Source organism: Myotis myotis, unplaced genomic scaffold (assembly GCF_014108235.1).
Source record: "Myotis myotis isolate mMyoMyo1 unplaced genomic scaffold, mMyoMyo1.p scaffold_m19_p_4, whole genome shotgun sequence".
NCBI lineage: Eukaryota > Metazoa > Chordata > Mammalia > Chiroptera > Vespertilionidae > Myotis > Myotis myotis.
Window position 1 is genome coordinate 53,375,206 of NW_023416346.1, and position 15,264 is coordinate 53,390,469.

Sequence of the window (15,264 nt, forward strand, 5' to 3'; positions counted from 1 at the left end):
CTGAGTCCCTCTCCCACACCAGAGAAGCCATTTTTCTTGGATGGAGCACAGCCCTCTATGTGGCATCTGCCTGAGAGAAAGCAATAGCCCCACCCTTTGGACTCCCTCTTGCCTCACCCTGCAGAGTTTATACCCTGCTGAGGAGTCAGCTGCCTAGGCCGGGATGTAGAGGTTTGGGCAGACTCAGGGAGTGTCAGTGACAGAGTTGTGTGGCTTTGGGGTGGGGTCGAGTACCTCACCCCCCTGTGAACCTGACTGACACTCCCCCTCAAGAGAGTGCTAGTCCCACCCTCCATGCTCCCAGCAGCCCCACCTGCCCAACTCCTGATAGCTCCATCCTGTGGAGGACTAGGCAAAATTCAGAATAGGCTAAGTTGTGGGGCTCTGGAGCAGGGCCACATCCTGCACCTTCCCTGAAGCCTGACTAGCACTTTCCACTCACTGGCCATCCACTAACCCCATCCTCCCAACCCCTGGAGGCCCCAACCTGCTGAGCTTGGGCTCCTCCCAGCAGAATCAAGGACAGACTGAGTTGTGTGGCTCTAGGACAGCAGCTATTTTTCCCTCACATGCCTGACCAGTACAGAGCCCTCCCTTCACCTGCCAGATCTAGGTCTGTTAGGGTCTGATAAACCCTGGAGGCCTCACTCTGATGACTCCCTGAGACCCCACCCCAACACAAAGATGTGTGAGCACACAGTGGGAGGTAGCTAGATTTGGTATAAACAGGGACATATACTGAGTGGCCTAATACCCAGCACTAACAACGAGCTTGAACCTGTATCAATCTGGTAAATACCACTCGCTCCTACCTGGTGACTCACTGAGAAACTACCTCAAGAAACTCGAGTAATGCCAGAGGCTCTTTCAGTGACTGAGTCTAACAGGCAGCAGGCAGGTGGAGACAGGTGGAGGTGGATTTCAGAATGCCTTCAAACTTTTGCTGACCTGTCCCCGGGCCCGTTGCTGATGAAAGCTGGCCTTGGTGCACAGCTTTGGTACACCCAAGTCCAGCAGAGGCAACCTCAAACTGTGGATCGCTTGTAGTTCCAAACAGGTAGTCCAGGGCCAGTCATAGACAGCTTCTGTCATTGGCCTGCACCAGAGTCCCTACTAAGAGCACCAGAACCAACACACCCAATAGCCAACTTCAAAAAATCCCTGAGAAGGATCCAATAAGCTTCACAAGTAGTATGCATATTCAAAGAGATATTATGGCAGGTGCAAGACCCTGCTGAGACAAGCTCTGCTTCGTGTGGTCAGCACCTGCACAGTAGCTCACATGCTATGATTGACATTGAGCCTCACAGTCAGCCAGCCCAAGGGTCAATCCCACACACAAAGAGGCCAATAGCAATCAAGACTCAATTATAACAGGAGGGCCCACATAACACACACAAGAGACGTTCCTGAAGTACCCAGATCAGGTGATCAAGGAGATTGTACTACTGGACTCTACAGGATACATACTTTACGTAAGACCACCCTACCAAGACATAGCAGATCCATCTATTACATATAAACAAACACAAAGAGGCAGCCTATTAGGGAAACATGCTCCAAATGAAAAAAACAGAGACATCTCCCCAAAAAAGTGCTAAATGAAATGGAGGCAAGCAATTTATAAGAGATGCTCAAGAAGATGAAAAAGGACAGGGAAACCATAACAAAGGAACAGTCAGAAATGAAGAATACACTGGTAGGAATAAACACTAGGTTGGAGGAAGCAGATAATTGAATCATTGATTTGGAAGACAAGTTAGAAAAAAAAAAAACACACCCAATCAGAGAAGCAAAAAGAAAAATAATTTTTAAAATGAGGATAGCTTAAGGAACATTTGGGACACCATGAAGTTAAACAACATCTGTATCATAGGAATACCAGAAAAAGAAGAGACAAAGGGATCAAGAGCCTAGTTGAAGAAATAATGATCAAAACTTCCCTAACTTAGTGAAGGAAAACAACACACAAGTCCAGGAAGCACATAAGTCCCAAACAAGATGAACACAAAGAGCCACATACCAAGACATATCATAATTAAAATGGCAAAGGTTAGGACAAAGAGAGAATCTTAAAAGCAGAAACAAAAAGATAGTTACCTATAAGGGAGTTCCCATAAAACTGTCAATGGATTTTTCAACAGAAACATTTCAGACCTGAAGGAATTGACATGAAATATTCAAAGTGATAAAAAGCAAGGACCTACAACCAAGACTTCTTTACCCAGTAAGACATCAATGGATAGATTTTCAAGACAGAACATCAAAAAGGGAATAGTATGCATAAATGACATACTAAATCAGATAGATTTAATTGATAGCTACAGAGCATTTCACCCTAAAGCAGCAGAATATACATTCTTTTCAAGTGCACAGGCAACATTTTCTAGGATAGACCACATTTTCAGACACAAACAAATCTCAATAAATTTAAGAAGATTGAAATCACATCAAGCATCTTCTCTGGCCTTAATGGTATGAAACTATAAGTCAATCACAAGAAAAACACCGAAAAAGCGCACACACATATAAAGGCTAAATAACATGTTACTAAACAATGAATGGGATAAAAATGAGATCAAGAAATAAATCAAAACATACCTTGAAACAAATTAAAATGAGAACAAAACTCAAAACCTATGGGACAAAGTGAAAGCAGTCCTATGAGGGAAATTCATAGTATTACAGGCCTACCTCAAGAAACAAGAAAAATCTCAAATAAACAATCTACCTTTACACTTGAAGGAACTTGAAAAAGAACAAAAACAAAGCCCAAAGAGAGTAGGAAGAAGAAAATAATAAAGAGCAGAGTAGAAATAAATGATATGCAGTGTAAAAAAGCAATACAAAAGATCCTTGAAACAAAGAGCTGGCTGGTTCTTTGGAAAGATAAACAAGATTGGCAAACCCTTATTCAGACTCATCAAGAAAAAAGAAGAGGACCCAAATAAATAAAATCAGAACTGAAAGAGGAGAAATAACAATTAACACCACAGAAATACAAAGAATTATAAGAATATATTAAGAACAATTATGTGCCAACAAACTGAACAATCTGGACAGAATGGATAAAGTCTAGAAACATACAATCTTCCACAACTTAATCAGGAAGAATCAGAGAATCTGAACAGATTACAACTAGTGAAGTTGAAGCAATAACTAAAAATCTCCCAACAAAGAAAAGTCCTGGACAAGATGGATTGACAGGTGAATTTTTCCAAATATTCAAAGAACTAACACGTATCTTTCTCACACTATTCCAAAAAATTCCAGAGGAGGAAAGAATCCCAAGCTCATTTTATATGGCCAGCATTATCCTAATTCCAAAAGCAGATAAAGACTTTTAAAAGAAAGAAAATTAAAGGCTTAAATGTTAGACTTGAAACCATAACAATACTAGGAGAAAACAGACAGTAAAATATCGTACATTTCTCGTAGTAATATTTTTCTGATATATTGCCTCAAACAAAAGAACCAAAAGAAAAAAATAAACATATGGGACTACATCAAATTAAATAGTTTTTGCATAGCACATGAAACCATTCACAAAATGAAAAGTCAACCCACTGAATGGAAGAACTTATTCACCCATACATCCGAAAGTTATAAAGAAGTTATAAAACTCAACACCAAAAAAAACCCAAAAAATAACACAATCTAATTAAAAATAGGCAAAGGACCTGAATAGACACTTCTTCAAAGAGGACATACAGATGACCAATAATCATATTAAAAGATGCTCAACATCATTAATCATCAGAGATATCACCTCACACCTGCCAGAATGGCTGCCATCAATAAATCAACAAACAACAAATGTTGGCAAGGATATGAAGAAAAGGGAACCCTCAGGTACTATTGGTAGGAATGAAGATTGGTGCAGCTACTGTGGAAAGCAGTATGGAACTACCTCAAAAGATTAAAAATAGAACTGCCTTAAAATCCAGCGATTGCACTTCTGGTAATATATCTGAAGAAACCTGAAACACTAATTTGAAAGAACAAATGCAGCTCTATGTTCAATGCAGCATTATTTACAATTGCCAAGATTTGGGAGCAGCCCAAATGCCCATCATTAGATGAGTGAATAAAAAAAAGCAGCAGTACATTTATGCAATGGAATACTACTTGTCCATAAGAAAAAAGGAAATATTACCTTTTGCAAAAGCATGGCTAGACCTAGAGAGCATTATGCTAAGTGAAATAAGCGAGTCAGAGAAAGACAAATACCATATGATTTCACTCATATGTAGAATGTAATGAACAAAATAAACTAAAACAAAAAATAGATACAGACTCATAGAAAACAGACTGACAGCTGTCAGAAGAGAGTGGGGTTGTGGAGCTTGGTGAAAAATGTAAAGGGATTAAGCAAAAACAAAATAACAACAAAAAATCTCATAGATACAGACAACAGTATGGTGATTACCAGAGGGAAAGAGGGATGGGAGCAGGTAGAAGAGGGTATAGATGAGATAAATGATGGATAAAGACTTGGCTTTGGGTGGTGAACACACAACACAATATACAGATGATGTTTTATAGAATTGTATACCTGAAACCTATGTCATTTAATTAACAATGCCACCTCAATAAATTCAATTAAAAAGTTTAAAAAAAGAAACCCAATATTTTAAGAAATCAAAAAATTCATGAGCGGTTACTCATAAAAGAAGATCATTTTCCTTACAAAATTCTCTACCTTCTCTTAAATAGGAATGGCTAGGTGGGTTTAAGATATGAGATCACAGTAAAATTATTATATTGTTGAAAGTAAAATAAACTTGAACCATTACATTTATTTGTCATACAGTTAAGATTAGAACTAGACTATCAGGTTGTACATAGAATTAGAAACATTTTTATCCAATCACTGCCCATGAGGAGTCCTATAATATTTTACCCACTGTTTACACTTTAAGCACTTCTATTGCCTCTTTAACAAAAGCTACAGAAAACAAAATTTAAAAAAAACATGCAAGAGTAATAAAAAGGGAAAATAAGAAATTAAAAAAAGAAAACCAAGTGCTACATCTAAAGTTTCACATTCTTGAGAGAGAGAAATAACATCTTTCTTTTTTTAAAATGTATTTTATTGACTTTTTACAGAGAGGAAGGGAGAGGGATATAGTTAGAAACATCAATCAGCTGCCTCCTGCATGCCCCCTACTGGGGATCGAGCCTGCAACCAAGGTACATGACCTCGACCAGAATCGAACCCGGGACTTTTCAGTCCATAGCCCAATGCTCCATCCACTGAGCCAAACTGGTCAGGGCTAACATCTTTCTTCTATTGCATCCACTTAAGAAGAGGTTGACTCCTCTCATAAGCTGTGCTCTGATATTTCATGTAGGTAACCATTTCCAAAAACCTTATACTTGTGTAACACTTTAAAACTCACGGACAACTTTAACATAGATATCATTTGTTGATGACAAGAATAAGTGGAAAAGTGGTGAGTGTGGACCAGGTAAGGAGCATGGGGACAAAGGGAGAAGAGGCTAGGAAGAGTAGCAGTCCTGATAATAGTTATGAAAACAATATGGCACTGAATGAGCCTCACCCTACTCTGATGACCCAGACTCCCAACTTCCCCATGGCACTACAGCAATCTCTTCAAGGAACTATAATGTCTAGTTTGATGAAGGAAGAAACACACTTCATGTTGGATTCTCATATTACCTGTTTGGAAAGGAGAAGGGACTGTCCCTTGGATTGTTGACTCCACAACTCATCACCACTTCATACCTATATTTTTAAACAATAGTTATCTGCCACTTTTCTGAGAACACAAGCATCCTAAAGAAATGAGACTTCCTAGAACTGCCAGTCAGTCCTTCAGCCCAAATGGCTGATCTGCAGTCTGACAAAACTCAAGCCCCCAGGAATTCCACTTCTGGAAATATATCAGAAGAAACCCAAAACACTAATCCAAAAGAATATGTGCAGTCCTATGTTCACTGCAGTGTTATTTACAATAGCCAAGAGTTGAAAGCAGCCCAAGTGCCATCAGTAGATGAGTGGATTAAAAAGCTGTGGTACATTTACACAATGGAATACTATTCAGCCATAAAAAAGGAAATCTTACCTTTTGCAACAACATGGATGGACCTGGAGAGTATTATGCTAAGTAAAATAAGCCAGTCAGAGAAAGACAAATACCATATGATGTATACTTTTATGTAGAATCTAATGAACAAAATAAACTAACAAACAATATAGAAACAGACTCATAGGTACAGGGAACAGACTGACAGCTGTCACAGGGGAGGGAGGTTGTGAGGCTGGGTGAAAAAGGTGAAGGGTTTAAGCCAATAAATAAATAAGCAAACAAATGAATAATTCAAGCCCCCCCCCAAAAAAAAAGAATCAATACAGGTCCTCTGAAGAAATCACAAATATTTCTGTTACGTACCTCAACCTGCTGGCAGATCTGTATTAGCTTGGCCATTTGATTTTCTAGTTCGCTGTTACGCTTAACCAGGTTGGTGAGGTTCATCTCTAGAGTTTGCTATCATCGCAGAGTGTGAAGCAAGAGGGAAAAGGGTAAGAGGGGGGAAAAAAGAACAAACATTCAATGAGCTTGAGAACCAATACCATATGGAGATCAGTCATTCAGTCATCAAATACAATATTCCCTTTTTTAAAAATGTTTTTATTGATTTTAGAGAGAGAAAGAAGGATGGGAGAGGGAGATAGAAAGAAACATCATTAATCAGGTGTCTCCTGAACGCCTCCCACCAGGGATTGGGGCCGCAACTCCAGGCATGTGCCCTAACCAGGAATGGAACCTGCAACCTCTTGGTGCATGGGCCAACGCTCAACCACTGAGCCACACCAGCTAGGCGGCAAATACACTATTTCAAAGATTCAATGAGCACTTGCTATGGGTTAAGCACTCTTCTAAGCACTTAATAATACTATACATTTGATCCACTGTCACTGTTGGGGAAAAGCTGACATTCATGACTTTGTAGATATAGGACTTTAATGACATTAAAACAGCTTTATGTTTTCTGTAATATTTTTAACTTCTTAAAGTATTTCATAGTCAATATTTCATTTTACCCTCATAGTATACCTGTAATATAGGGAGAACATATATTATTATCTCTTTTACAGATGAGTAGACTAAGAAAACTATAATTTATTGAATGATTACTACTTGCCAGACACTATGCTAGACATTTTCATATATATCATTGAATGATCATAACAACCCATGAAGTAGGAGATGTCAACATTTTACAGATGAGAAAACTGAGCTTCAGAGTCGGGTAAAGTATTTTGCACAGTCATATAATTAGTATATGGCAAAGCTAGGGCTGTAACTCAGGTCTCTAGCATTCAGTCATGGCTTTGCTCCAGAATCCCATGATTTTTGTGTGTTTTTGTTGTTGTTGTTGTTGATAACATTTTATATTTATCAGTAGATTCCTTCAGAAAAAAAAAAATATGGTATTTTAAGTGTGGGATTCCTCAAAATCTAGCATCACATATCAGTTTCACTTCTTTGGCACTAAGGAAGAGCCCATGGAGATGCCAGACTTCAAAAAGCAAAGCCTGACTGTATCAAGATAGGACATCCATTGCTTATCACTGCTTACTATTATATAGATACTTTTAAGGTATACATTAGAAGCACTTTGCAAATCCGTTTAATATAACATAGTTCAAAAGTACTCAGAACTCTTAGCATATTTTCAGTTGAGCAAGCTACTTTCTCCCATTCCTTATGTAAGAAAATAAAATTTTATTTACTCTAGATCAGGGGTCCTCAAACTACGGCCCGTGGGCCACATGCAAATACAAATATTGTATTTGTTCCCATTTTGGTTTTTTTACTTCAAAATAAGATATGTGCAGTGTGCACAGGAATTTGTTCATAGTTTTTTTTTTTAAACTATAGTCCGGCCCTCCAATGGTCTGAGGGACAGTGAACTGGCCCCCTGTTTAAAAAGTTTGAGGACCCCTGCTAGATTGATAATGAACTTTTTATTCCTTCCCATTCCCGTCTTTAGCTCTGGTGGCTGCTTTACCCCGGGACCTGCCCCAATATCCACTCCTCTCTGACTCACCATCCCAACGCCCTCACAAAGTCTGTTCCAAATGTAATACCCCAACTTCCTGGCCCTTACACTATTATCATTTTTTCCCTTGGCCATGTTGCTTCATTGCTGTCTCTCCAGTTTTTATAGTTTGTAGTTGTTCAAAGTTCATGTTTTCAATAGGAGAAATGGGGAAGGGGAAGAGGACTCATGTACTTGGCCCCTTGCTACTAAAAAGCTGTTGCTGCTTAGTAACCTTGGCACTGTCCAATGAATCTATTCTAAAAGATGTGTTCCTCTGGATATGTGTATTTCTAGGATAGGCAGTTTGAATTTGCTTGTTCTCAAACTGGATTATGAAAACCATCTTAATTTTTGCTTCCCTTTTTGCCAGATCTCTCTTGGTTTCTTTGGCTTTGTTCCAATGGAAGTGATTTTTCACAATTTATTCCATTTTTTTGTGGTTTGGGCACAGTGTCTCCCCTGGTCTTCTTTAACTCCATGACCATTTCAACTGTGGCCTTCTCCTTAGCAATGGCAGAGAGGGAAGAAGGAAAAAAGAAGGGCCGCAATCATTGATTTGGGCATGATCTTTAAGCTAAGTAGATGTCAGAGGAAAAAAAAGAAACAACAGTTCAGAGATTTAATACCACAAAAGGTATTGAACATCTACTCTGTCAAGGTGCAGTGACTTCAGAGATAAAGAAGTGAGATTAAGATGAGTCTTGAAGGATAAGTAGGATTTTAATAGACAGAGATGGAGGGTGGCAGGGTGTTCCAGGCACTAGGAACAACATGAACAAAACTAAAATGGAATAAAGTATAGGACATGTTCAGGGAAGAGGCTTTGAGTTTGGCTAGAACAGAGGGTACAAGAGAGTAGTGTGCAGAGGAAGCAAGACTGGAAATGGAAATCAAGGCTCTGTTATGAAGGTCTTAAATGCCTAGGTGAGGAGTTTGTACCTATTTTTGAAGCAGTGGGGACTTTCCAGAGGCTTCTGAGTAAGATAATGATATAATCAGGGCTGTCGTTATGAGATCAAGCTACCAGCAACATGTGGGGCAAACTGAAACAGAAAAGCCTGGGACAGGGACACTGGTTAGGAGAAAGCTTCAGTGTTCAAGGCAGTTGGGAATGCAGGTCTGGGCCAAACTAATGTGATAATTGAGAAAAACACATTTCAATCAAGGATTTGTCACTATCATATATGCAGAGCATGCAAGAAAGGCAGCTGGATTTGGTAATTAGAGGTCACTGGTGACCTTCGAAAAATTAGTTTCAATAGACTTTTGGAAGTAGATGCCAAACTGTACCGGATTAAGTATGGAGGTAGTGATAACGTGGAGGCTCCAAATCTGGGCTCCTCTTAAAAATTTTGATCGTAAGATGAATATGACAGAGCTGTAGTTTGAAGAAAAGGTCCAGCTTAAGTTAGAGAGTGGGCATTAGTAATGGACCCGATCAATTTGTGATTATCTCTAGCAGAGTGGTCCAGATTCCTAGATCAATGGAAACCCAATATATTACAAATGGCTATCTTGACATATTAGGTAAACATAATGTAGACTGATGAACACAGAACAGCTATATTAGAAATCTGTGTTTCAAACTGCAATATGTTTCCATTCAAACATAGGATGCCATGGGGAGAATGTTTTCTAACGAGTACATGCAACCCGCTGCAACACTTGTTATGAAACTGATATCTTATAAATAATTCATACTGCAAAGCAGGACTAAGATCCCTGCTGGGTGTTCCTCATTTATGGCCCAGAACTGAGACTCATAGCTTCTGTAAAGCCACTGAAAACAAAAATTAGGGCTGAGCACATAATTTGGGGTCTAATTAGACCAGTGATGGCGAACCTATGACACGCGTGTCAGAGGTGACATGCGAACTCATTTTTTTGGTTGATTTTCCTTTGTTAAATGGCACTTAAATATATAAAATAAATATCAAAAATATAAGTCTTTGTTTTACTATGGTTGCAAATATCAAAAAATTTCTAAATGTGACACGGCACCAGAATTAAGTAAGGGTTTTTCAAAATGCTGACACGCCGAGCTCAAAAGGTTTGCCATCACTGGATTAGACTATGGACCTTGGGTTACCATGACAAAATTATGGCAAATGGCTATTTTGCTCCTTCCCCCTAGCAATTTGCAGAATACCAGCACATTTTTACAACAGACAATTACAACTGACAAGATGCCTCTAATTTCAACCTGACTTCATTAATATGAAAATGCTTTGAAAAATAAATCTTTGGCTAATAAAAACACCATCTGTTGATGGCTTTTTGCCACTGTTTTCTTATATTATGAGAGATAATTTGAGGAAAACACCAAGCATTTACTTACTAACTTCCTACTCATTTACAAGGAATTAAAGTCTCCCCTGAAACTGAAATTGATTCTCAATAATGAACCCATGTACAGGGGAGAACTGACACAATTATGCAGTATATTTCCACACCCTTACTTCTCATGCCTTGTACTGACTAATCACTTAGAACTAGATATTCTGGGCCACCCTAGGTTTTATTGATTTAGCCAAGTAATTATCTTGTCTATACTCTGGCTGAGTAAACAAAAAGTATATGTGTATATATATAAAATCTTATACTAAAAAGTGTCTCTATTGTTTGCTTGGTTTAGAAAAATTGTTTTATTTTGCTCTTTTCTTATGCAGTCCTATTAATGACTGGGCCAAGCTCCCTCTGTCTAAGCCTAATTAATGCAGTTTTCTCAGTACAGTTGAACTATGACAGTGAGAGAGAGTCAAAGTGGCAGGGGAGATTGGAATGGAGATAACTGCTGGGAGGAAACCGGGACAGGAGGTTGGCAAGGGGAGCAGGATGAAGCTCCCATTTCCTGCTGCAGGAGGTTACCTCTGGGTTCTCCTGTGCTTCCCATGTGTGAGGGTTAGAGAAGTCATTTGAGCTACAAAACTATGAGACTCTCTTCCCCTCCAGATGACTACATCATTAGAGCTCTCACAAAATTGTACATATGTCTAAATTGCACAAAGTGAGGGGAAGATTAGGTTTATTTGCATAAATGAGATTTTAAAAGGCCCAAGTTAGCTAAATTGGCAGACTCCTACATGGATGCCATTTTTACCCAAGTTCCACTTCATTTGTGTCATATAGACTTGGCCTCTTTGTCTTCTTTTATACCCTTCCAAAAGAGAAAAATATTTTGCCACTTCTGAGAAAATCAGGCACAGGCTATTCTTTTTCCAGACAGCATCCCATAAAAAGAAACGGTTTTTCTAAACCTCTCAAGTAATTGCTGGGGTTTTTTGTTTGTTTCAGTTTTCTAGATACAGGTTATTTCTGGTTACTTTTTCATTGGCTCCATCAAGAAACCTAACTATGCATCAAAACATCAGCTCTTCATTAAAGCTGGAGTGATTTCCCTGTTGGCATACACTTGACCATGATCTCCATTTGTCATGCTCTGTGAAGGCACATGTATTCACATAATATGAGCACACTTACAGACACCTACCCTAAATAGCAAACCTTGAAGCCTAAAAGAGGATGGAGCTTTCTGTTCTATGGAAACACGTAGTTTTGCCACCAAGTGTCCATATCCTCTCTTTAATTTTTTTAATTTATCTTTATTGTTGAAAGTATTAAAGATAGCCTCCCTTTTCCCTATTGACCCCCTTCGTACCCTTCCTAAGCCTACTGCACTAGCCCATATGCCCTCTTGCTATCTAAAAAGTATGACAAGTCAAATCCAACCAGAGTAAATTTTTAAAAACATTCTCTTTTAATCTTCATCTGAGGATATGGTTTTTTAAAAATTGAGGGAGAGGGAGAGGGAGAGGGAGAGGGGAGAGGGGAGAGGGGAAGAACCTGCAGTCTAGATATGTACCCTGACTGATAATTGAACCTGCAGCCTTGTTTGGTGTATGGGACTATGCTCCAACCAAATGAGCCATCTAGCCAGGGCCCACCAGAGTTGATTTTTTAAAAATAAAATAAAAGACACAAGGGGGGCATTATCTAAACCTTTTTTGATGTGGGAACTGAACCTTAGAAGTGTAGGGAGAGAAGGGAAGGGGGAAGAAAGCCCAACTCATTACAAACCTAAGCCTTCCCAATTGACAGAAGATAACTTCATCTTTAAAAATAACCTGAGCCAGTGTCCCTATTACTATTCTTTGGCATGTTCTTTTTTGACATTCTGTCTATTCACGGATGTTCCCAGCTTTTCCACAAGCTAGAAGCCAAAATCTTAGCACACTTTTGGGGGTCACGTTCTGCCTTCTTTTTTTTAACTGCTTGTCTTAAAATACTTAATTTGCTTTTGCTTCAGTCTGTCACATTATGTATCAATTACATATGGCCTTTCCAAAGCAGAACACACCATCTGTTCCATAAATGAAAACCCATACCCTTATGCCAGAGTTTTATTCCTTCCCCAAACATTTATTTGCTGCTGTATATACACAGGCTATGTCACAGAATGAGATGCAGGAGATATACTGGATGTGTAAGATTTACTCCACCTAAGGCTTCTTAGAGATAATCAGACCAGTCCTCGGGCCAGGCTGCCATCCCTCTTTTCAGAACTTTTAAAAATATATATTTTTATTGATTTCAGAGAGAAAGGAAGAGAGAGAGAGAGAGAGAGAGAGAGAGAGAGAGAGAGAGAGAGAGAGAGAGAGAGAGAGAAACATCAATGATGAGAGAGAATCATTGATCAGCTGCCTCCTGCACGCCCCCTTCCGGGGATCGAGCCTGCAACCCAGGCATGTGCCCTGACTGGGAATCAAACCATGACCTCCTGGTTCATAGGTCAATGTCCAACCACTGAGCCACGCCAGCCAGTCATTTGAACTTTCCGAAATCATTCAGGAAAGACCCACTCTCCCTTAGTCACCTTATTAGACATGCTACACGAAACATCCCACATTCTTTCCCCTCTCTTTAGATGCATAACACTGTTTATCTCTAGCTCAGATGTGTAAATTATTATTTGGACCTTCTAAATGAAAACCTGCACTAAAAATGTAAATCTAGCACCATTTTCATAATACTTAGAATAGTGAGTCAAAGCTAACCCTACATTGCTGGAGGCCTCAATATTGTATTCTACTTGCACTATTCCTCTTCAGTCTCTGCCTCTCCTACACATCATCCTCCTGCTCTTCCTCCATGACAAAATTCTAGATCATTAGTGTGCTGCAAGGTTCATTCATGGGCCCTCATTAGCTCACCACTGCATAGCTCTACCTCCATGCTAAAAACACCAAATTTATTTCTCTAGACCTGATCTTTCAGCCACCATAAAGGTCTGACTTCCAAACTCCTAAAAAACAACTTGCCCTTTCAGTTCTAAGAGTACCCCATGCTGGCTCTCCTCCAGATATCTGAACAAACTATTTTATTTTAACTAGAGCACTTACTGTGGCCCTTGCTCCCAACAAGGAGTCCAAAAGCCCACCCAAAGTCCATGATGATGTCTCTTCTATGCTCTCTCACAGCCTTCTGTGCTTCTGCTGTCATAGCACTCACTATATTGTCTCATAACTGTGTCCTTAATTGCCTCTTGACCCACACTAAGCTGAGAACTCCACTAGGGTTGGGACTATGTTGTCTTTATACTTGTAACCCCTACATCTCTTCTGGTGCTAGGCACCTAAAGGTTGTGGGAGTACAGGTCCTCAGACGCTGGGTATTGGAATATAAGACTTTATTGCAGACCAAGTAGCCATTGCTACTAAGTAGCCATCAGACAAAGTAGTTCTTCAAAGTAGCCTCGCAAAGCAGCCCACAAAGCAGCCATACACTGGCTGGTCAGTCACTCATTTCTATACCAACTTAGACAATAGAGGCTTCTTGCCAACTAGTGACATCAATATTTGGGTTATAGAAAGGTACGCCTGCACAGTAAAACTGCTGTGTCCTTGCTTTTCACATGCATATGGCAATTTGGCCTTGAACATCTGGCATACTCTGTTTAGGGTTTCCACATAGGTGTTTAGTAAATGTTTAATAAATGAGTGAATGTTGAGTCAACCCACAATCACATCAAACTCAAATCTAAAGTCAAGTCATCCCACCAAACTGCTAGCCCCTTCCTAATTCCATTTCTGTCCCCGATACCACAATTATTCAAGACATCTACTCAAAGATCATGTTTTAAATTCTTTCTCTCCATTGTCCATAACCACTATAATCATTCACCAAGTCCCATCAATTCTTTCTTCACATATTTTCTCCAGTTTGCCCTCCTCTCCAACAAATCCATTCATGAGTCCCTGTTTTTGAGCTTGATGACTTCCTTTCCCAGACTTTTCCTCTGTGCTCCAGAGTATCCTGTGCAACCCTCTGTCAAGGCACTTACCATACTGAATTAGAATTTTCTATGTATGTTTCTATCTCCCTTACTTACTCAGCTCAGAGCACCTCGGGGCAGGGACTGTGCCTTATTTTCTGTGTCCCGAGCTCCTACTACATTGAATAAAATTAGCATTCATTATTTTTAGTAAATGAATGAATGAAACTCTGTCCTAAATCCCTGGTGCTATGGTTTAATTAATATTAACTCATTATGTCAATCCTTTATGAACTTGAATACCATTATCACATTTCCCTTTTAAACTTCACTTCTTTTTGTTCAATAATTCTTTTTTTAAATATATTTTTATTGATTTCAGAGTGGAAGGGAGAGGGAGAGAGAGATAGAAACATCAATGAGAGAATCATTGTGGTTGCCTCCTTCATGCCCCACACTGGGAACAGAGCCTGTAACCTGGGCATGTGCCCATGACCAGAATTGAACCCAGGACCCTTCAGTATGCAAGCCAATGCTCTATCCACTGAGCCAAACTGGCTAGGGCTGGCTCAATAATTCTTGTTTCCTTAATATTTCCTCACCTATATTATATTTTTATAAAATATTCTTTTGCCCAATATTAACAGACAGGATTTTCATCTACCCAAGAACAATCTCTGAGTCAACATTTTATAAACTGTTCTCAGATGTGTTGATGAGAAGACTTAGGACAAAAGAAATAACAGTAAAACAGAAAGATAAGAGCACAAATTGTTGGAGTATCTACTTGCTAAACTTGTTCTCAAACCTAAGAAATAATATAAATCATCTTTTAACAGAGAACCCTGTTAATGCTACATGAGAACTGAGCCAGAGAATCAATATAATTATTAGAAGAAAAATAATAAAGGTCCAAATGA

General features: G+C 39.2%; 1 protein-coding gene across 8 annotated transcripts in view; it reads right to left on the minus strand.

The window, feature by feature from the left end:
* MID2 (midline 2) overlaps positions 1 to 15,264 on the minus strand; it is a 122,725-nt gene that overhangs the window by 83,505 nt on the left and 23,956 nt on the right. For 7 of the 8 annotated variants that reach the window (XM_036304022.1, XM_036304025.1, XM_036304024.1 and 4 more), the window contains exon 3: positions 6,417 to 6,512. The exons of the other annotated variant lie outside the window; for it this stretch is intronic. In XM_036304022.1, coding sequence (XP_036159915.1) covers positions 6,417 to 6,512 — 96 coding nt within the window. The remainder of the gene's footprint in view (positions 1 to 6,416; positions 6,513 to 15,264) is intronic. 8 annotated transcript variants of the gene reach the window in all.